Below are 21,267 nucleotides of genomic sequence, written 5' to 3'. Positions count from 1 at the left end.
TTTCTCCTTCACTTTCAGCAATTACAGCTATAGTTTAGTTGAGTTGAGATTTCTATCTTTTTCTTCTTGCATTGTCCAGGGTGATTGATGGGTGCGCGCCCTACCAATCGGTCGGTCACGCAATATTACAAATAGATCATCTACAGTGTTGTAAACATTCAAAGAAATCAATCTTTGGAAATTGATTAAAAAAATACCCTTTTCTTAAGTGGCTAGCCATTCCTTGATATCATATCTTGGTATTTTTATATTTCTGAGCCATATCTTACTTCAAAAGTTGACTATATCATATAGTATTTCAAAATTTCTGCACAGTAGGGGAGGGAAAATGTTGGTGCCTATTGGCTATAGCTACGAATTCGACAAGGACTTTATAGTTGATAGCCATTTTCTCCATAAAGCTACCATTGCAAAAAGAAAATTAAGCTGGTGACGGCCGACGGCCCGCCACCTTTTCATGAGTCATGACACACACAAAGCAAGAAAGGCCTGGTAAAACGAGCCTAGCTACTAAAGCCTTATTATCATACAAGAAATATGTCATTTACATTAAGGAATAAATGTTTTTCAGGAGATCGACCACACAACATCGTTCAAAGTAGATGGAATGACTATCGAAGGTAATGGTTTAATGGCTAAAGAAAATTTTCAAGTGGTCAGGGCATGTATTAAGGTGTGAGTTCGAATCTCTGCAATGGAGCATCCCCAGATATGCCTAATTAGTATTAGCCGTCTTGAATTTTTATTGATTTTCTGGTGGGGTTGAGTTAGATTATGACTCAGTCAGACTTGAGGGAGCGCATGCGGTTCCCACCGTCTAGGCATCTCTTGTGTAGCTCTCAACGTGTAGATGTTACTATAGTCACGTTTGGCTAGAATAGCCACAATTGGTCTCCTTAACCTACCATTTTTCTCTAAGAATGTGTATGTAAGAATTGGTTGTCTCTAGCTTGTTTTATGTTAATAAAAATAGAGATGCGTTATTTTATAATTAAGATTTGATTTTATTTCATTTAATTGTGTACATGATATAATGATATTTAAAAAATGTAAATGATGCACCAACGTATTTTGTATGTGGCATCATATATACAATTACGTATAATAAAATAAAATTTTGACCATAAAATGACTAATTGCTATTTTAAAATGAGATCCGTGCTCGTTGACAGATAAGGAAATTAAGGGGGAGGAAAAAGTAAAAAACCAGAAAATACTTTAAAGGGCATTATTTTGTTAATTAAGTGGTTTAAAGGCCATATTGCAGAGGTTTTTTTTTTTTTTTAAAAATAATAATCAGAGACTCTTATATTGATCAATCATAAAAAAGAGTACAGTGCTACCAGAAAAACCAACTGAATAAACTCCAATTTCTCCCTAATGGCCTTAACAGACAATAGATAGCGCCATCTCAAAAGCTACACCTTCCATTGTCCCTATTAGTTTCTGCGAAATCAGAGCTAGATAAGTTTTCTAGTGTACATTTCTGAATCTCAAACCAGCAGAGCAGAATGCTCCAAACGAATAATATCATGAAGACACTCAGGTGTTACATCATTCCAAGACATATCGAGACCTTTGGAGGCTGCAAACTTAGAAAGAAGATGGGCAGCTCTGTTCCCATTGCAGAGGTTTTTGAGTTACAAAGTTGCGTTGACAATTTATACTGTAATGTCCTTGTAATAACAGGTTTTTACAACACGAGCTCCTCCAGGAGACAAATTTATTTCTAATATGAAAACTTTTCCATAAGGGCATTATTATCTTAAGTAAATTAGGGAATAAAAATTAAATTTTTAATAATTTTAGGAACATGTAAAATGTGATGCAGAATACAATTGGAGTTAAAAAGTTTTGAGGCCACAATATTGTGAATATCAAGGTCGGTACCATTGCCCACTTGGATTTAATCGAAAGTGATATGATGTGTGGCTCCACTATTAGAGTGTTATACCCATGAAAAATAAAAGTTCAAGAAAAATAAAAAATTTAGAGATAATGACGTAAAATAGTGGATATTGACGTCATTTGGAAACGTAGAAAATTAATTATGATTTAAGGAGAAAGAAAATCCATGAAGATCGAAGGGAGATAATCACAGTATTATAAATACCCCGTTGTGTAACTATGCAAAGAATATAGAAAAGAACTATCTATTCTCATGTTTTCTTATTGTCTTATTTTTTTTAATTTTCTTACGATATGAGAGTCGAGGTTTTAAATAAAAATTGGATTAAAGTTGAATTTAAGTTGTGCCTTTATCATTTTCCTTTTTAAAATCCCATTCTCATGTTACTTTTGAAGAGTCAAATGGAATTAAACTTCTAGTTATTTTTAAATTAAGCCTTTTTACGTACCTTTCCTTCCCTTCTTTCTTTTGAAGTTTCAAATGGAAATTAATAATTAATGAATGTGCTTTTGCAATTTGTCTGCCTTTATCCCCTCCAAATCTACGATCAACGATGGCGGTTCTTTTGATAATGCTTTTCAACATAAAAGAAAAAGCATTGACAAATAATTTAAATAAAAAAATATTTAAAATTACGTTCACTTTTATATTATATCTTGATTAAAAATAAAAAATACCATCTAAAAAATGTTGACAAACAAATATATTATTAAGAAATCTATCATATTTTTCAGAACCTTTGAGATGCGAAAATTAAAAAGAATGCAAAAACCAATAAACAATCACAAAAGCACAACGATTTATGTGAATTTTACGATATTATAATACATCATTTGAGAATTAATTTTTGAAAAGAAAATTTAAGATTAGTATCACTTCTCTTTTGAGAATAATGATGAAAGATTGGTTCCCATGTGATTGTTAACATATAATATTGTATTGTGCTCCATTATCATTTTGTTTTGACAAGCACCACGATTTCATTAATTTTGTGCCTTCCTTGTAAGCCTCCACCATACATATTGCCACGTATGTTCATGCCTGTTTGCACACGTCAACGCACTTTAATTAACATATGTGGTATGATGAAGGTACAATTTTGACCAAACTTTTCTCTTATTATTTGTTTTTTTTTAAAAACAAAATAATAATAAAATTTTGAAGCAATAATATCCAATATGATCCTTTTTTTATTTGGTATTTTTCTTCATAAACATGGTCATTTTTTAAAAAACAAATGGTCATTATTATGAAGAAAAAGACCATTTTTTTAATACAAAAAATACCAAATAAAAAAGGGATCACATAGGATGTTATTGCTTAAGAAATTTTTTTTTATTTTTTTAAAAATGACGACATAAGATAAACATTGGACCAAAGTTGTGCCTTTATCATTTCTCTATATATATATATATATATATACTTTAAATAATGTGATAGAACATTAGTGATCAAAGGATGGAAACCCTACAGAGCTTTTGAAATGAAAAATTGATAGGAAGTTGATTAAACTCTCCTAAATGGATGAACTGTAGAGCCGTCATTCCACCCAAAAATTATATATATAATACCCTACTGATAACAATGTTAAAATAGTAATTCAACCTAACATGAAAAGAACTATTTATTCGCATAATTAGTTGTCGCGTTTTGTTGAAAAATTAGTAACGCAAAACTATCGTGCGCTGAATTATGACTGCACGTCTCTAAGTCAGAATTCAGGCTAAAAGCAACATGTACGCCCGTTGCCCGATTGCCAACCTATTGTCATTGGTGAAGCTATCTAGGCAGGCCAGCCGCATGGGCCACCTTGAAGTACAATTTTCACCGAACGGCAAGTAAAATTTTTTGCAGATGACTTAAATACTCGACGTATATATATAGTTTCCTCAATAATTTAGTCCTAGAAAGTAATAATGTTATCTGAAATCTGTCCAAAAGTGTGGTCACTTTTGAATTTTTTTTTATTTTTTTTTATTTTTTAAATGGCTTTCCATACCTTGTGGTGTTTAGACTTTTTGGTCTTTGAAATTAGGTGATTCCCGAATAATCCAAATGTATGGATTTTGTAGTGAGATGCAGTAAGAGGCCGGAGTCAAAAGGTTTTATAATAGAACGATGAATCATCTAATATAATAGTCGAAAAATATTAAGGGGTGGTTCACATCTATCTACCTTTGACCAAGAGCACTCGAGGGCATAGGAGATAGATTAATTTGAGGTCTAATGATGTCCTGGTCGTTTCATGTCATCTCATCATCATCATTTCGTGAACGAAATTCCTGCATATTTTCCTAATTTCTGTTTTTCTTATATTAGAAAATGACCTGCTTGTTTGTTTATTTCTCGCCTGTAATGTAATTAAAATTGAAAAAACTTCTCTGCACTTTGATCGATCTTGTTGATGAGATGCCCCATGCTGATTATTTGTACTCTCTCTCCTCACATGCATCATGCATGTCATATGTATTCATCCATGTGAAACATAAGTTTAGACCCCAAGTTCTTAAACAATGAATATTTCGATCCTTACAACAATAAAGATTAAAAAAGTTATCAACTTTTTTTTAAAAAAAAAAAAATTTAAGTAATACCATTGAAGCATATGGGATATGCGATGATTGTAGATAAGTTTAATGTGGCGGACCATTAAGTTTTTGAATGAAATATGAACGGAAAAACCAAATGTGTTTATAAATTATTTATATGTACTATTTGTGATACTTTTGAGAACCGAGAGATTTATTTAATTTCGTGTCAAATCCCAAGAACTAAAAAAAAATAGTTAACTCATCCAAAAATTTATGTAGCATGTGTCATGAACTTTTTCCTCTCTCTTTATGGTTGAGGTTTATTGTGTAAATGCTGCTTGAGGAATACGGCTTTTGCAGTGAATGCGCCCATGTCAAGATGAGAGATGAGGTGAGATAAGATTCAACACAAATTTGGTTTAAATCAACATTCTCACGTTTTTTTTTTCATATTAATTTTTCGTACCTAACATTTTTATTTTTTTCTACATCAATTCACGTAAGCTACAATAACATTGTAGCGAAGAAAAAATGGTTTGTCAAACAAATTGACCAAAGACAGTTTCAATGGTAGCTCAGCCAAGTATATCATCCCTTTGACTGCAGGCTGTAATTAAAGGTGCGTTAGGATTGCGATTTTGCAAAAAGAATAATTTTCGTTTTTAAAAAATATCGCAAAATGTAAAGCATTTGGCATTACGATTTAAAAAATACTTAATTTAAAATAGAAAAAAAAAAAAAAATCTGCGATTTTTATAAGCAAGTAAGTAGGCTAGGGGTGCTTATTTGAAAAAGTGCGAATTCAAACCAAAATTACGATTTCGCATAACAAATATTTGGTAAAAAAATACTTTTTAACATGTTTTACCAAATACTTTTGTGATTTTAAAAAGTAGCGATTTCAAATACGCTATTTTTAAAATTACACTTATTGAAACCGCAATCTCAAACAGACCCTATACTCAAACCAAATCAATCAAGGAAAGATGTAACCTATAAGGCTTTAACATGTAAATGTAAACCATATGCCATACGATCTTAATCTTTGTCTATTTTCTCTCTTTCCTTTCTCTCTCTTCATATTATTATATAAGCGTTTCTATATAGGCTATGTCGGTTAATCAATAAAAGAATAGTAATCCTACAATCTCAATAATGAGCTCTATCTTTCCTTGATTATCTTTTATAGTATTACTTACACTGTACAAGCACTGGATTATCTTTTTCTAGTAATCCCACAATCTCAATAATTCATCAAGACATCTAAAGAATCTATCTGACACTATGAAAGCTCAGTAAGTCATCTGCATCATTGATTTTTGTTTCATCTAATGGTGAAACTCTAAGATCCATTTCTCAATCCCCCTGTCTTTTCGGGTGTACTCAGTTTCTATCTCCAACTAAAGGAAATAAAGTAGAGCATATAGAGATGAAGAAGTAAAACGGAAAGCTTTAGAAGTGGTCGGACCACGAGTCCACTTTCTAATACAGGGACCATTTACTAGAATATATAGACAGGCAATTGTAACAGAAGGCTAAGCTCACGATAATATCTCAGACTTGAACAGAATCTTCTGCTATCTGTCATATGTATGACATATGTATTATGTATATTCGCACTTGGTTGGGGAAAGTCAATATATTCTCCCCATAAACATCAATTGATGTGACGTGTTTTAAGTGATTTTTATTTTGTTTTGTATTTTTTTTTTAAAAAAAAAGTCACTTAAAACGCGTTATATAGTCGGTGTGAAATGAGTGTGAAGAGTAGAAATTTACTCATGTTCTAAAAAGAAGATAAAACAAAAAGAACTTACATTTAGCTGTCTTGAAAGAGACGAGGTCATTTTTTTAGGGAGGGCGGCAAGCTCTTTGTGACCCTTCAAACTAAAAGCAAATTTGATCACATCTAAAGCCAGAAGGTCAACTTGATCTTATTGTGGAATGTAATGATGAAAACTTTGAACATCAAATGATACTGCAGAGATCTCCGTATATCATTTACCAAATTATGAGAGTGATGGGCACTCTTGGAATTGTGGTGGGGCGATCTTAAAACTCCTTTTTCTCCTTGTGGTTCCAATCTCTCTTCAAAGTTCTTTATATATGGTGACCCATTTCATACTAGAACTCAAGATCTGCACACGTGCTATAGCAGACAGACATGGCGAAGGCCATTCTTCTTGTTCTCAAAATATTGATGATTCTAATATTCACTGGTTGGATTTCCATTTGGCTTCTAAAGCCGACAGACCTGTGGACAAGGAAATGGAAAGGAGCTGAAGAGAGAGCTAGGCCTACTCTGTTTGGATATTATGGTACATACTTGGGACTTCATAAAAAAAAAAATATTATGGGTTTTACCTACTTCCAAGAATTTCTTCTTGATTCCCTTATATGGGTTTCATTCAAGGTACAGAATTATGATTGTGAATTATGTTATAAATACTAATTCATAGTGGATATGTTGCAGGTCTTAACTTTGCTGTGTACACATTTCCTGTAATTGCCCTGGCTATAATTGGACTTGTTTACTTGGATTTGAAGGCCAGGGAGCCAACCAGCAGGTAAGAACATCACAGCCATAAATTTCATTCATTGATTTATTTTGTTTTCTCCTGATTAATATGGATGATAACAGACAAGCAGCAAGGAGTTCACCTGCAGCTTTCTCAAATCCACTGGTTGTGAACACTTTTATTGGTGTTTTATCTGGTGTTGAAATTCTGGCAGTGCTTCTATTTATCCTCGTTTTAGCATGGACTTTCTATGCTCGCATCTCTAATGATTTCAAGAAGTTGATGCCAGTAAAATCACTGAAGCTGCAATTGTAAGTACTGTGCTTGATATTTTGAAACACTGAAAACCAAAAATTTCACCAATGTTAATTGATGCTTCCTCTGTATTTCAGATGGCAACTCAAGTACTTAAGAGTGGCAACCCGGTTTGGTTTGCTAACAGAGGCCTGCTTGGCTTTGCTGCTTCTGCCTATTTTAAGGGGGCTGGCCATATTTCGCTTGGTTGGCATCCAGTTTGAAGCTTCAGTAAGATACCACACATGGGTTGGGACAGCAATGCTTGTTTTTGCCACTTTACATGGTGCAAGCACTTTGTTCATCTGGGGTGTCAGCCACCACGTCCAGGATGAGGTAATCAAATCATCACTTATTGCAAAAGTTTAAACTCTCACATGTGATCTCAAATACCCCTTTCTTAATAAGTGAGCTCTGACACGTAAATATTTAATTGAAATGAGAGATGAATAATCAAGACAAAGTTCGATCTCAAGGCTTTTGCTTTAATACCATATTATATCACTACTTATCCCAAAAACTTGAGCAGATAGAAATGAGTGAATATAATCATCTAACTTATATTTTAACATACCATTTAGGTACTATTTGGTATTGCAGTTTAACTTGTTTACTGTTTTTCCCTGGCTTGTGTTTCTTGAACAACAGATATGGACATGGCAGAAAACAGGCAGGATATACCTTGCTGGGGAGATTGCTCTTGTTACAGGGATAGTAATCTGGATTACATCTCTTCCTCAGATAAGGAGGAAAAAGTTTGAACTCTTCTATTACACGCACCATCTATACATAGTCTTCCTAGTATTTTTCTTATTTCATGCTGGAGATAGGCACTTCTATATGATTTTCCCTGGGATTTTTCTCTTTGGCATTGACAAGATACTCCGAATCATACAATCAAGACCAGAAACTTGCATTCTTTCGGCACGAATCTTCCCTTCTAGGGCTATAGAACTTATTCTGCCCAAGGATCCAAGTAATGTCTGTAGTCCCTTTTCAGTTACCAGAAAATCATGTAGAGAAGGATTGGAAGTTCACAGAAAGCAATTAATTTTTCCTACTCGTTGCAGGTTTGAAGTATAACCCCACAAGTGTTATATTTATGAAGATTCAAAGTATATCCACAACTCAATGGCACCCCTTCAGTATAACCTCAAGCTCTAGTATTGACAATGACTCCATGTCTGTAATGGTTAAATGTGAGGGATCGTGGACAAGTTCCCTCTATGACTTGATACAAGCTGAGCTGCACTCTCATGCTGATAAGACAAAGTGCATACCAGTAGCAGTTGAAGGCCCTTATGGACCTGCCTCAGTTGACTTCCTAAGGTGCAGAAAATGATCATACTATATATTAAAACTTTTTCTTTGATTGTTTATAGGAGTTGTTCACAAATGCTCATCGGTTCACTATTGCCTAGAAATCATGTTTTGTTAAAAGAAAATTTTCAAAATTAGTATAATTGGAGTATTTTGAAGTTGGCATTTATACTACTCAACTCACACCTATTGCTTTAAAGCAACCGATTTTGGGGTGTCTGCATTTGTGTGTATGCTCTAGCACGGTGAGAAGCACCGGATGCACACGCGAGTTGTTTTAATATACAGAAAATTTTCTCTTTTTCTGTCTCTCTCAAAACCTTTGTAAAATTTGAGTTCGTAAAGAAAGCGACTCAGTAACGCACCTTAATACCATTTAAGATGTTTAAGGTAGATTTTCAACTCTAATAACAAATCTTTTTTTGCAGATATGACAGTCTGCTTCTGATAGCAGGTGGAATTGGGATAACTCCATTTCTGAGCATTTTGCAGGAAATTGCTTCAGCACAAAACAGCAGCAGATATGGTCTCCCCACAAGAATGCAGCTTATATTTGTTGTTAAAAAGTCTCAGGACATATATCTGCTGAACTCAATCTCATCTCTTCTCCAGAACCATTCAAGTGAAGGACTGCATCTAAAACTGAAAATTTTTGTGACCCAAGAAGGGCAATCTAATCCAACAGTAAGAGAATTTCTAAGCGACTCATCGCAGATTCAAACAGTACACTTCAGCACAAAATGTTCGAATCATGCAATATATGGACTCGAAAGTTTCCTTCGGATTGCTGCCTTGGCTGGATTCTGCTGCATCATGTTTCTTGTTTCTCTTATTTGTTTGAATCATATCTTTGCTCCCAACCAAAAGAAGACATCTAAAGCCTCCAAAGAAAAGACTCCATCTTGGGTTGTTGATCTGCTTCTCTTATCTTCCTTTCTCATAGCTTTAACATGCAGCAGTTTATTTGCAATAATTTTGAGAATGAGAAGGCTGAAGAATGAGAACATTCCACAAGTCTCCCAAAAGCCAGGCAAAGCCATGGACACAGAAACAGGGAGCTTCCTTGAGGAACATGAAATTCATTTTGTAGGAAGGCCTGACTTTCATGGTACTTTTATGTATTCCTTTTTCCATGCCTTTACTTTATATTCTTAGGATTGGAAGTATGGATTCTAACAAGTGAATTGAACAGATATTTTTGCAAAGTTTCCAAATGAAACGGGTGGATCAGATGTTGGAGTCTTGGTCTGTGGACCTGGATCAATGAAAGAGTCAGTAGCATCAGTATGCCAGCAGAAATCTGTGGGTTTCCAGACGGGTGCTAAGAAAAAGAAGCCACGCTTCAGCTTCCACAGCCTCAGCTTCTCCCTCTAGTGCTCAATCACAACATATAATGCAAATGTAAGGAGACTTGTACTAGCTAGGGGTCATGGACGGCTTTGGCTTAGGTGCCGTAAAAAAAACACTATGAGAACATATCTGCTGTAGTTTTTTCAACGGTCTATCTAGATTGCCTGCTTATGCGATTGTCATTTAGGCTACCAAATACTGGAATTTGGGCATGTACATTTTTAATCTAATACTATTTTGTACTTGGAATGTCATCAAAGGACTTGGAACTCTTTCTAGAACATAAGAATCAGTGGGTGAATTTCTGTCACAGTAGCACTAATGATGGCCACTCTCCTGATGTGGATTTCTTACCCTTTGTTACATAATTCTGTTCTCTTATCTAAATTTCAACTTTTAGGGTTACAAATAGCTTATACATAATCATTTAGGTGAAATCTTTTCCTTTAGTGCCCATGCATGACAACTGTGGAGAATAGCCTTCGCATCTTCTATTAGAGCATTCCCAGCAGCTTCCTCGTCATTTTCCCTATATTTAAGGATCCAAACTACTTTTTGCTTCCTTATGTCAAAATACACCCCAATAGCTTCCTTTAATCATTCCCTATATCATTAAAATATTTGTTTTTTTAATTATATTATATATATGAGAGGAGAGAGGAGAGAGAATTGTAAGAGGAGAGAGGAGAGAGGAGAGTGTAAAGAAGAGAGAGAAATGTTTTTTTTTATTTTAATAATCATAAGGATCGCAATAGTGGAGCCCTATACTTTGGGTTCTACTGTAGCGATCCTCATGGTTGAGGCTCGTTTAGGGAATCTGCTGTGGGACATTTTTTGTGATTTTTTGGGCATATTCCCTACACATAGGGAACAGACTCCCTTATAGGGAGTCTGCTGGGAATGCTCTTAAGTGCCCATAGTTTGCCCAGCAGCTTTCCTCCCTAAGTAGGGCTTGAACCACTTCAAGAGAGTTTCCCTCAAGGATGACATTACTTACGCCATGTTGGGAAAATTGATAATTAGTTGGCAACCAATTTCTCACTAGACTCAAAAAAAATAAAATAAAATAAAATAAAATAAAAATTCCCACTAGACTTTTATGCGAAAGACAAGTTTGAAAAGAAAACAAACGAGATCACATACGTACACAAAGAGTTTATGTGGTTCGGCAATATGTGTATGTCCACGAGGTGTGATCCAGTCTCCTTTACTATTGAGAAATATTGAGTACAATGGTACAAGCTTGAACCACTCAAGTTTAATATCTCAAACCTAAGTCCTTAACCCCCTTGTACACCCGACTCAACTGTCCCTCTCAAATATCCAGTAAAGAAAAACTCTCTACACTATGTAAATGCCACAAAGTGCTCTCACCAATTTGGATTTTCTGGGTGATCTCAACTGAGGACTACATGTCCTTTTATAGAGGCTTAATCACGAAAAATAGGAGAACAATTTTAATCCAATTACTGTTGGAAAAACAAAACCATCATGAATACAAAGTCTTTTCCATGATGAAGATAAACATTACGGCTCACATGTTTACCCACACACGTTTTCTCCAGAAATCTAATTCCAAGTTGTTCTTGAACTCCTTTTAAAACTAACCTTATCCTCTTATAGATAAATAGGACTTGAGCCCACCAACTTAAATATTGATATTTTTTAGGAATTATCTTCACACTTGTTGACAATTTAAGCCATTATCAACAATCTCCACCTTGGCGAAAATTTCACAACCTCCACCTGAGACCTCAGGTCCGCATCTTGACCAATGCCCATCCCCACGCCCTAGGATGTCGTACAAAACACTGTCTATACCAACAGTAATAATTCTACAAGAATTATCATGCTCCACCATAAAGAGCACATGCACTTAGAATTAAACTATTCCAAGAATTTTCATTTTTTGGCACATGTCGAAAAAATCCTGCCGAAAAATATGGTACAACTTCCATGTTTGGTTCCCCCGGAAGTTCATCAGCCATCGACACCCTTTTCCACCACATACCCGACATCAAAAAACCAAACCAATGTCTCGTATGCTAATGTGGACCCGCTAATAGAACACATCCATTATCCTGACATTTTTAGCCGTCATGTCAAAGAATGTACATGCCCTTATCAAATAACATCATCATTTCTTTCTGTAATGAGAGAAACAATATTAGCATTTTTGGAGCATTCTGTCGAACCTGCTCCTCTTTTTGGGCAATTTCTTTTAAGATGTCTAGATTGCCTGCAACCCCAGCATACAAGATTTCCCTTCATAGAGTTCTTTTCTTCCAGTTTGCAACTACCAACGCCTAGTTCTCAAGTGTAGAATTATGTCCACCACTCAGCCTTTTTTCCTCTTACAGAAGTTTGCTGGTAACTTCTGAGAAGAAAATCTTCTCTTTCCCATGAATCAAAATTGGCTTCATATGTTCATTGGAAAATGGAAGAGACAAGATAAGCCTCAAGGCCTTATCTTCATCATCCATTTTAACTCCTAGAGCTTTGAGCTCAGAGACGATTTCATTGAGAACACTCAAATGGTTTGAAATAGTCACACCCTCAGTCATTCGTATTGTATGAAACTGCTTCTTCAGGTACACCCGGTTAGAGGTTCCCTTCATTTGATACATCTCCTCGAGCTTCTCCCAAAGCTCTTTTGCCGTTGACGTACCTTCCATATTAGCAAGAACGTTCTTAGCGAGACACAACACCGCCCTCAGATCCAAATCCTCCCAATCTACGTCGCTAGTACCGGATTCTCCGGCACCATCACTAAAACTAGAGGCGGGTATACCTCTCAACGTTCTGTGTAGCCCAGATTGAATTAGGATGTCCTTGACTTGTATTTGCCATAAGCCAAAGTTCATTCTCCCGTTGAACCTTTCAATCCCAAACTTCAAGGACTGCATTTCTTCTTAACGAATAGAAATCCACAATTAAGATCTGATACCAATTGTTGGGTGGTCTTGGGCCTATCTCAACCCTAAAAGCTAGCTCAAGAGGTGAGGCTTTCTCTCAACTTATAAACTAACCACTAGCTCCTTCCACGTATAAATTTGTTGGGGTTATCCCACATCGGTTTTGGAAGGGGTTGGTGGTCAGTTTATAAGTGTGAGGGAAAGCATCACCTCTTGAGCTAGTTTTTGCAGTTGAGATAGGCGTAAGACCACCCAACATTGGTATTAGAGCCTAGGTTTGCCAACAAATCTCGGCTTAACTGTCCACAGGAGAAACGAGTTGTCGCTGCTCAAACTCAAGGCCCGATATGTGAGGGGAAGATTGTTGGGGTTATCCCACATCGGTTGTGGAAGGAGCTGGTGATCAGTTTATAAGTGTGAGGGAAAGCTTCACCTCTTGACCCATCTTTTGAGGTTGAGATAGGCCAAAGATCACCTAACACTCCCAACTGTCGAATGAGGTCCACTGCAGTCCATGCCCCTAACGCTTCTGTTGTTGTAGAATCGCAATCACTGATAAAGGGTCTATTGCACACTTCATTTCTAGCACATGACCAGCATGATCCCGCACTACTATCCCAATTCCCATTGTCTTCTTATGTACGTCTACTGCCGCGTCCCAGTTACATTTTACCTTCCCCACTGCTCGTGTAGTCCACTGCCCACTTTGCTACTGTTTTGGTGGCCTTGTTTCAGAGTTCTTTCCTTGCTCCGCTTGTGTGTGTGCCTTCATCTGCTCCTCAGCGATTTTAATGATTTTCTTTGAGGGGATGAACTCACCTCTGAAGACCAACTTATTTCTCCTCAACCAAATTTGTCTTGCAATGTATATCACCTTCTCTATTTCCATTTCCTCCAACCGCCCCAACAATTTTTCAAGGATATTAAGGAAAGCATCCTCATCACTGGTGCATTTCTGAATTTTAGTACTAAACTCCAGCCATACATCCCTTGCATTGGAACAACTCCACAACACATGTCCCACGGTTTCCACTTCTTTCCAACATATTGGGCAGAGAGGATCATCTGTGATTTTCCTCTTGAATAGATTCTCCTTGGTGGGTAAGATGTTATTACATGCATGCAAAAGAAACATTTTACCACTCTCGGCCCTTGGATTCTCCAAATTTGCTTCCATAAAGATTTCATGGACTCTGTGTTTGAGCTGCCTCCTACGTCTTGTTCACTACCTACCGAAAATATTCCACTCCTATTGCCAACCCATAATAGGCCTTTTCGGGTATTGGGGCAAATAGCCATACCACAAATTGTTTCCACTTCTTTTGGATCGAAGATTTCTTGTATGAGGGGATGTTCCACCATTGAGTCTCGTTATCAATCAAGTCACACATCTTTGCTTCTCGATCCAAAACTCGGATTGGGGATTGAATTTCATAAGTTGTAGGTACCGGTATCCATTTATCTCCCCAAATCTTGATGTTCCTCCCATCCCCTACTCTCCATCGCATGCCTACCTTCAATAGGTATCTTGCATTCCATAGACTGTGCCATACTTATGAAGGTTGTTTAACCATAGGGGTGTCGAGAAAATTCCCCATAGAGTGTGGATTTTGTACAATTCTCCACCCTTGTTTAGCTAATAAGGCTTCAAATCCCAGAAACTCAAGCCCCCAATCTCCTTAGCTCTCCCCATTTTATTCCAACTCATCAAAGCTACTTTCGACTCATTTCCCTTATGCCCTCACCAAAACTTTGCCATCATAGAGTTAATGTCATTGCATAATGTCTTGGGCAATTGGAACACACCCATTGTGTATGTGGGTATGGCTTGGATTACTGCCTTCAACAAAACTTCTTTCCCCGCATGTGAGAGAAATTTTTCTTTCCAACCATGTATTATGACGTATATGCGCCAATTAACTCCTGAGAAGGAACGAATCTTGGATTGTCCGATGAGCTGGCAACCCTAGGTATTTTTCATTCCTTTGGGTGGAATTAACTTCAGCAAGTGACAAAATATTCCCCGTTACCTCTTGTTTGGTATTGCGGCTAAAGAACATAGATGTCTTTCCTCTATTCAACTTTTCCCCTGATGCCTTCTCATATGCTTCTAACATCTGTTGGAGACAGTCCCACTCATTAGGGTTGGCCTTATAGAATAAGAGACTATCATCTGCAAAGAAGAGGAGATTTAATTTGGTGCCTCCACGAGTTATGGGTAGCCCTGTAATTCCCCATTCTTTTTTGCCTGATTTAATGATGTACTCAAGCCTTCTGCACACAAGATGAAAAAATATGGTGAAAGTGGATCGCCCTGTCTCAGTCCTCTTGAAGGGGTAATCTGCCCAAACGCCTGCCCATTGACTAAAACTGAATATTTTACGGTATTAACACATGTCATCATCATTTGTACCCAGCGGTCAGCAAAGCCAATCTTCTGCTTTACTTTTTCTAAAAATTTCCACTCCACCCTGTCGTAGGCCTTGCTTATATCCAGTTTTAACACCATGTACCCCTCCCTCCCTTTCCTCCGAGTATCCTTAGTGTGTAGAACCTCGAATGCAATGAGAATATTTTCTGTGATCAACCTCCCTGGGATAAATGCACTTTGGTTGGGAGATGTAATATCTGCCAACACCTTCTTCATTCTCTTTGCTAACACTTTAGCAATGAGTTTATACATGACATTACATAGATTAATTGGGCAAAATTCAATGATATGAGTAGGGTTTTCACTCTAGGAATCAGTGCAATGTAAGTATTGTTAATGTCTGCATCAAAACCACCCCCATTAAGGAATTCAAGCACAGCGGTACATACCTCATTTTGAACCGTGTCCCAGGCTTTTTGGTAAAAGCAAGCTGCAAATCCATCAGGTCCAGGGGACTTCAATGGATGCATTTGGGAGAGAGTCGTCTCAACATCTGCCACCACAAACGGCCGCAACATCCATGCATTCATCTCCGGCGTCACCCTAGCCTCCAAGCCCTCCAAGCAATCCCCTGCCCTTATATTGCCTTCAGTTGTGTACAAAGTTTGGTAGAATTGCACAAAAGCTTGACTGATATCTTCAATTTTTGCCCATTCTCTTCCCTCCTCATCTTTAACACCAAGACTATTTTATTTCATCTTTTTCCATTCTTAATAAAGATAATTATTTTTTTGTAATGAAATAGTTATTCCACGTACCAAACAAATCTTAAAAGTTTGTTTGTATAATGTTGAAATTTTAATACAATGTTATGGATAAAATAAAAACAAAAATATATTAAAGTAGTATCCTATTCCTCATCGTTAATCGAGTTTGAGGGTATATATATATATATAAAGGGATTTGAGGGAGCGATATCCTTCGAAATCCCTCAAATCCTATTCTCCTCCAAAAATATATGGAACGGGAAGAAGGATAACCGTCCTTCTCTTCCATCCAAACATACCCTTAAAACTCTTGGCCATAGAGAAATGGTAGGTAGGGGTGAAAATGAGCCGAGCCTGAGTGAGCCTTACTTGTTTGGGCTCGGTTCATTTAAATTTTACTCGAGCTCAAGGACGCACCAAAAAATCGAGCCCGAGCTCGAACTCATAATAAGAGCTAGCCCGAGCCCTAACTCACGAGCTAGCTCTTATATTTAATTAATTTAATTTTTTTATTTTTTATTATAAATTTAAATTTCAAGTACTATGAAACGGCTCAAGAAACCAGCTTGCATATGAGCATTTGCTTAGCTTGACTAGCCGAGTATGTAGCATGAGTCAATATAGCAAGGCACTAAGTTTCAGAGAGAGAGGATATGCATTTTTTTTTTATAATAAAATGATGTTATTAGAAAAAAAAAAAAAAAAAAAAAACCATCGATTTTTAATATTAATATGAGCAACTATGTGAACAACTACCAATTTGAACCTTATACGAGCTGCTCTAATCGAGTCAAGCCTAGCTTGCTTTGTTTAATATTCGAGGCAGTATTTGTATTCACAAAACGCCTCATTTAATAATAAAGTCGAACACGAGCCGAGCCCAAACTCGCTCGCGAGGGCTTCGCTCACTTAACACCCCTAATGGTAGGTTTATACACTTCATGGTTTGTGATCTGCAAATCAATGAACATGAAATGTACTTATGAAAGTGCCAATAGCTTCGCCATCATAAACTATAACCATGAGATTTATGTAATTGTTGGAATACAAGACATAAGACAGATTATATGATCAATAATATTATAACACCTAAAGAATGGTTCAACCGTTTATTCAAACCTTTCAAGACGGATTAAATGATCAATTTACCAATAACATATATAAGATCTTAAGAATGGTTTACATAGTTTATTACAACATCTCTTTTGTTTTTTTTTTTAAATTTTCAAGATGCCTCTTACTTACCGACGTCAAAGTACACTAAGGGCTTGTTTGGGTGTGCGTCGTTTGATAGGCCTAAAAGTGTGTTTAACACTCAAAAAGTTCGTTTGAAGAAAAAAAAGAAGAAAGTATTTGTTTGGTAAAAAAAAAAAATTAAAAGCGCTTTTAAGGGTGCAAAAAGCCCAAAAATGGCCAAAACGCATTGGCAAAAGCTTAAAAATGAAATTTTTGCCAAAAAATGTTTTTTGACTTAAAAGTTTTATTTCTCAAACGCAATCCCAAACACGCTCTAAATAAAATTGGTTGGGGACCACGCCTCATAAAGCCAAGGTTTTAGTTCAAATTCTCATCCCCCCTTTCCCTCCTCTTGTGTGGATATGCCAAAAAATAAAATAGTTAAGTGCAACTCAATGGGCTAAGTGTGAGGAATGTCTGCTAGATTTATGGACCTTTTTAGACTCAGTTTGTTTCAGTGTAAAATGGTTTCTAAAAAATATTTTTCATATTTTCTGGTATTTTGTACAACGAAAAATAATAGTCAATAGAAAACATTTTCGATTTGACCAAAAAAACTTCTTTAATTTTCATTAAATGATTTTTCTTTTTTAAAACCGTAAATCATTTTCCAATTTCGAGTCTCTCATTCTCAAATCACCAGACCAGTACTGTTGGAACCCCGTTGGACCACCATCGGACCCCATCGGGCTTTTGCCGGAACCCAATCGGGCCATTGCCATGAAATGTTAGTGTTGATTAGCTTAGTTTGTAGGTCATTGTAGATGGAGGGGTTGGCCCAGTACTCAAAATTGGCCATTACTTATAATCCGTTCATTCATACAATACAATTACATTCCATTGTTCAAACTTCAAACAATTCGTTCGTCCATTCAATTCAACAATAATTATCAATTCATTACAATTCCAGCATCATCACCGAATTGCGAATACATATAGAAAACATAGGAAAATAGTAACAGGCTTGTTAAATTCCAAAATAGGAAAATACACAAGATTGGCAAGGCTTCTATTTTGCTGACAATTGCTTTATAAATTCCAAAACAACAGAGACTGAATTATTGGCGGCGAGCGTGGTGAATGTGTCAGCCTCATTTGAATCGGCAGAGCCTCCGCCGGCCAAGTCAGAGAGAGCCCTAATGGCAATGAAGGGTTTCCTTTGCTGAAGACATATAAGCGCTACAGACGCGCTTTCCATGTCTACCGGGCTTACGTTAAATTTATGATAAATGAAGCTCCGGTAAGCGGAATTGTCAAGGTAAATGCTCCCACTTGTTCCTCTTTCAACAATGCTCACTTTCGGTGTCGCCGAAAGACAAGTTGTTGAGTTAATGCACCCTTCTAGTTTTAGGTGCTGAGCATCCATCATACATGGATCGTTAAAAAAATAAAATAAAAAATTAAGAATTGGTCGGAGTTGTCACGTCATTATTATGAAATAATTATAAGATACAAATATAGTATATAACATTACTCCTCTCGGAATATATATATATATATACACCCTTACATGGATGCATAGAACTTGGGTGACGAAAATTAACCACTATTTCTCAAGTGGAATAACTATTTTCAAGAATAAAAATCTAATCCAATTATCAAATTAACAAAATTAATAGCAATAACTATGTATTATATTCCAATGATGTACGTATTGTGCATTTCAAATTAACGTCCAGTGTTTAAACTATAAAATATGTCACCGTATTTCTTTAAGGTAAATATTTGAGCAAGACTCATGCTTTTGACTTCACTTAGGTACGTACCAGGTAGCCATTTCCATTGGTTGTCTCATCCGAAATTCGAACATGTGATGTGTTGCATGCTTTGATATCGAATGTTAAGTAAATAACAAATATGCCAAAAGCTCCAAAACTTAGAAGGAAAAAAAAAAAAACGAAAAGTTAATTCCTTAAATCTATTGCGTACTAAGTTAGCTAGCCCAATCTAACATACATACCCCAAATTAGACCCTACTATAATCACAACATCATGGTAGGTTGGGGACATGATGAGGTTAAGGGGTTTTAGCAAGCACAACATGTGTGCAGGGGGGAACCAAACATTTAAGGGTGGGGGGACAAAATTTTAAGAAGTAAAAATTTATGGGTAAAATTTTAGTTTTGGGGAGGGCATTTCATAAAAAAATCATAAATTTTAGAGGTAAAATTTAAAAATTTTAAGGTAATTTTAAAATTTTTCTCAAAACTTTTTTACAACATAGAAAACAATAACCTAATAAAATTATACTCAATTCTCGACTGTAACATACACATTATTAATAAGTGATATTTTCCAAGCATTTCAATGCTTAATTAAAAACTGCAAAAATTACGTAATTTGAGAATATACTATTTCTTTAAAAATAGTAGGGGCATGCAACATTTTGTCCACTTGTTATAAAACTACATACAGAGACAAGAAACAAATTAAGAAAAAGAAACGTGAGGAAACCTTACCTCTAGCTTTTTGGAGATATTGAAGTAGTGGGAATCCACAGAGACCCAAAAGGCATGCTCCCTTTGCTCAGGAGTCCCATCTACGGGGAAAACTTCCTCAGGTTGATACCATACATGGTTCAAGAGGTTGTCAACTGAGCTAGTGTGCGTGGTATTTACAGTAAAATTAGCAAATTTTAAGTAGTCAATTTCCCTTGTGTAGTCTCCATTTGATTCGAGGGGTAGCTCATCTGCAGGCCCTAGCCCGTACCTCTGCACAATAACATCCAATATTACTTGACCTTAATTAATACAGCCTATTTTAAAGGCTCAAGTTCCATTCCACTCTCATTCTACTAAGATATGAGGTGTCGGTGCCTATCAGATGTCCTTGAATTGTCACATTTTAAAATTCTTGCATTTATTTGAACCGTTAGATCTAATAGAAGAAGATTCAAATTTTAAAATATGAGAATCTCGTGAGAGTAAGTAAATTGTTATATACCTGCCAACTCCAAAGAACGGTATGGGACCAGTAGCGAGGGATGACAACATCTCCTATGTTGAGGGATGGGTTCGCATTTCCAGCAATGCCATAATGTACTACTCCCTCTACGTTGAAAAGGCTCAACAAAAGCTGAGTAGTTATGCCTGCATTTATCTATATACAAGACAAGTATATGTATATATACATCATGCTAGCTAATTATTAAGGATGTTGGAAAGAAAAATATATAAATTAGTACCATGCTCAGTCCTGTCATGACTAAGATGACTTGCTTTTCAGCAATGCTTCCAAACCGAAATCTCCTTCCTTAATTTGAACAAACGAAAGAAATACATATATAGTAAGTATGATGATGAGCAATATTTAGGTAGGTACATACGTAAAATTTGTTTTGAGTAACAATAAAAATAATTACCAGCAAAATCAATGGTGAGGTTAGCACTGGTGAAGTTTGGAGAGAGAAGAAGAGGGTTCATTTCAAATAGGTTTGGAATCACCAACCCCAAATAAGGACCCTTTCTGTTGGCCTTACGAATTATTCTGTGTGTCTTTGCTGTTAATGCTGCATTGATTCCTTGCTGCGCATTAAGCAGCATCACAGCTGACACCAGTATTGCGTATAAAACTCTCAACCCTCCACCCATCTCTCTCTCTCTCTCTCTCTAAATCTAAAATCACACTACGCACTCAGGGGAGAGATAGATGAAGATATATAGGAGTTGAGAGGCCAGAATTTATGGATAAGGATCCCCTCAAATCCTGCAATCCTGTCCGTCCATCTTCATCCAACGGTCCACTTAGCACTACATGTCCTACTAATCAAAAAATAATAAAATATTATTTAAATTTTAAAAATTAAATCAAAATTAAAATAATAATAAAATTCAATTTGGATGGTCAGCTACCTAGGTTGAAGGATGTGATGGCCGAAGTCATCCCATGACCTTCCGAGCCACCCCAAAGACTAAAAATATTTACAATTTTGTTTAGATTTAGCCTTAGAGATGGTTAAACCCGGTTGAGGGCGGCTTCCATGACTCTTAAGGGTGAATTGGTCACCCTCAAAGAGCAAAGCCACCAAACCCATTTTAAGAAAATAATGAATTTGA

At 36.3% G+C, this 21,267-nt stretch overlaps 2 protein-coding genes across 2 annotated transcripts; one reads left to right on the top strand and one right to left on the bottom strand.

Annotated features, from left to right (window-relative positions):
• Positions 1-6,506: 6,506 nt before the first annotated feature.
• LOC132175162 (ferric reduction oxidase 8, mitochondrial) lies at positions 6,507-10,233 on the top strand. The gene is made up of 8 exons (XM_059587009.2): positions 6,507-6,758; positions 6,914-7,007; positions 7,082-7,270; positions 7,352-7,589; positions 7,902-8,229; positions 8,324-8,582; positions 9,002-9,681; positions 9,766-10,233. Exons 1-8 carry the CDS (start codon positions 6,605-6,607, stop codon positions 9,945-9,947), a joined length of 2,124 nt encoding a protein of 707 aa, XP_059442992.2. The 5' UTR covers positions 6,507-6,604; the 3' UTR covers positions 9,948-10,233.
• Positions 10,234-18,083: 7,850 nt separating this feature from the next.
• LOC132173588 (bark storage protein A) lies at positions 18,084-20,816 on the bottom strand. Its single transcript, XM_088514793.1, has 5 exons — positions 20,574-20,816; positions 20,397-20,464; positions 20,156-20,311; positions 19,672-19,923; positions 18,084-18,566 (listed from the first exon to the last, which is right to left on the bottom strand). The coding sequence occupies exons 1-5, from the start codon at positions 20,800-20,802 to the stop codon at positions 18,222-18,224; spliced, it is 1,050 nt and encodes a 349-aa protein (XP_088370919.1). The 5' UTR covers positions 20,803-20,816; the 3' UTR covers positions 18,084-18,221.
• Positions 20,817-21,267: the final 451 nt, after the last annotated feature.

The sequence above is a fragment of the Corylus avellana genome, chromosome 3, assembly GCF_965113065.1.
Source record: "Corylus avellana chromosome 3, dhCorAvel1.hap1.2, whole genome shotgun sequence".
In the NCBI taxonomy this organism is placed as follows: Eukaryota; Viridiplantae; Streptophyta; class Magnoliopsida; order Fagales; family Betulaceae; genus Corylus; species Corylus avellana.
Note: the sequence above shows the minus strand (reverse complement) of the source record. Positions and strands in the feature narration are given on the sequence as shown.

What these genes read in the sequence shown, in the direction of transcription:
- LOC132173588 (XM_088514793.1), bottom strand. Translation starts at nt 20,802, where the DNA reads ATGGGTGGAGGGTTGAGAGTTTTATACGCAATACTGGTGTCAGCTGTG. An exon ending in CCTCACCATTGATTTTGCTG is followed by an intron (nt 20,465 to 20,573) that starts GTAATTATTTTT and finishes GTTCAAATTAAG; the next exon opens with GAAGGAGATTTCGGTTTGGA. An exon ending in TCATGACAGGACTGAGCATG is followed by an intron (nt 20,312 to 20,396) that starts GTACTAATTTAT and finishes TCTTGTATATAG; the next exon opens with ATAAATGCAGGCATAACTAC.
- LOC132175162 (XM_059587009.2), top strand. Translation starts at nt 6,605, where the DNA reads ATGGCGAAGGCCATTCTTCTTGTTCTCAAAATATTGATGATTCTAATA. An exon ending in TACTCTGTTTGGATATTATG is followed by an intron (nt 6,759 to 6,913) that starts GTACATACTTGG and finishes GATATGTTGCAG; the next exon opens with GTCTTAACTTTGCTGTGTAC. An exon ending in GCCAGGGAGCCAACCAGCAG is followed by an intron (nt 7,008 to 7,081) that starts GTAAGAACATCA and finishes GGATGATAACAG; the next exon opens with ACAAGCAGCAAGGAGTTCAC.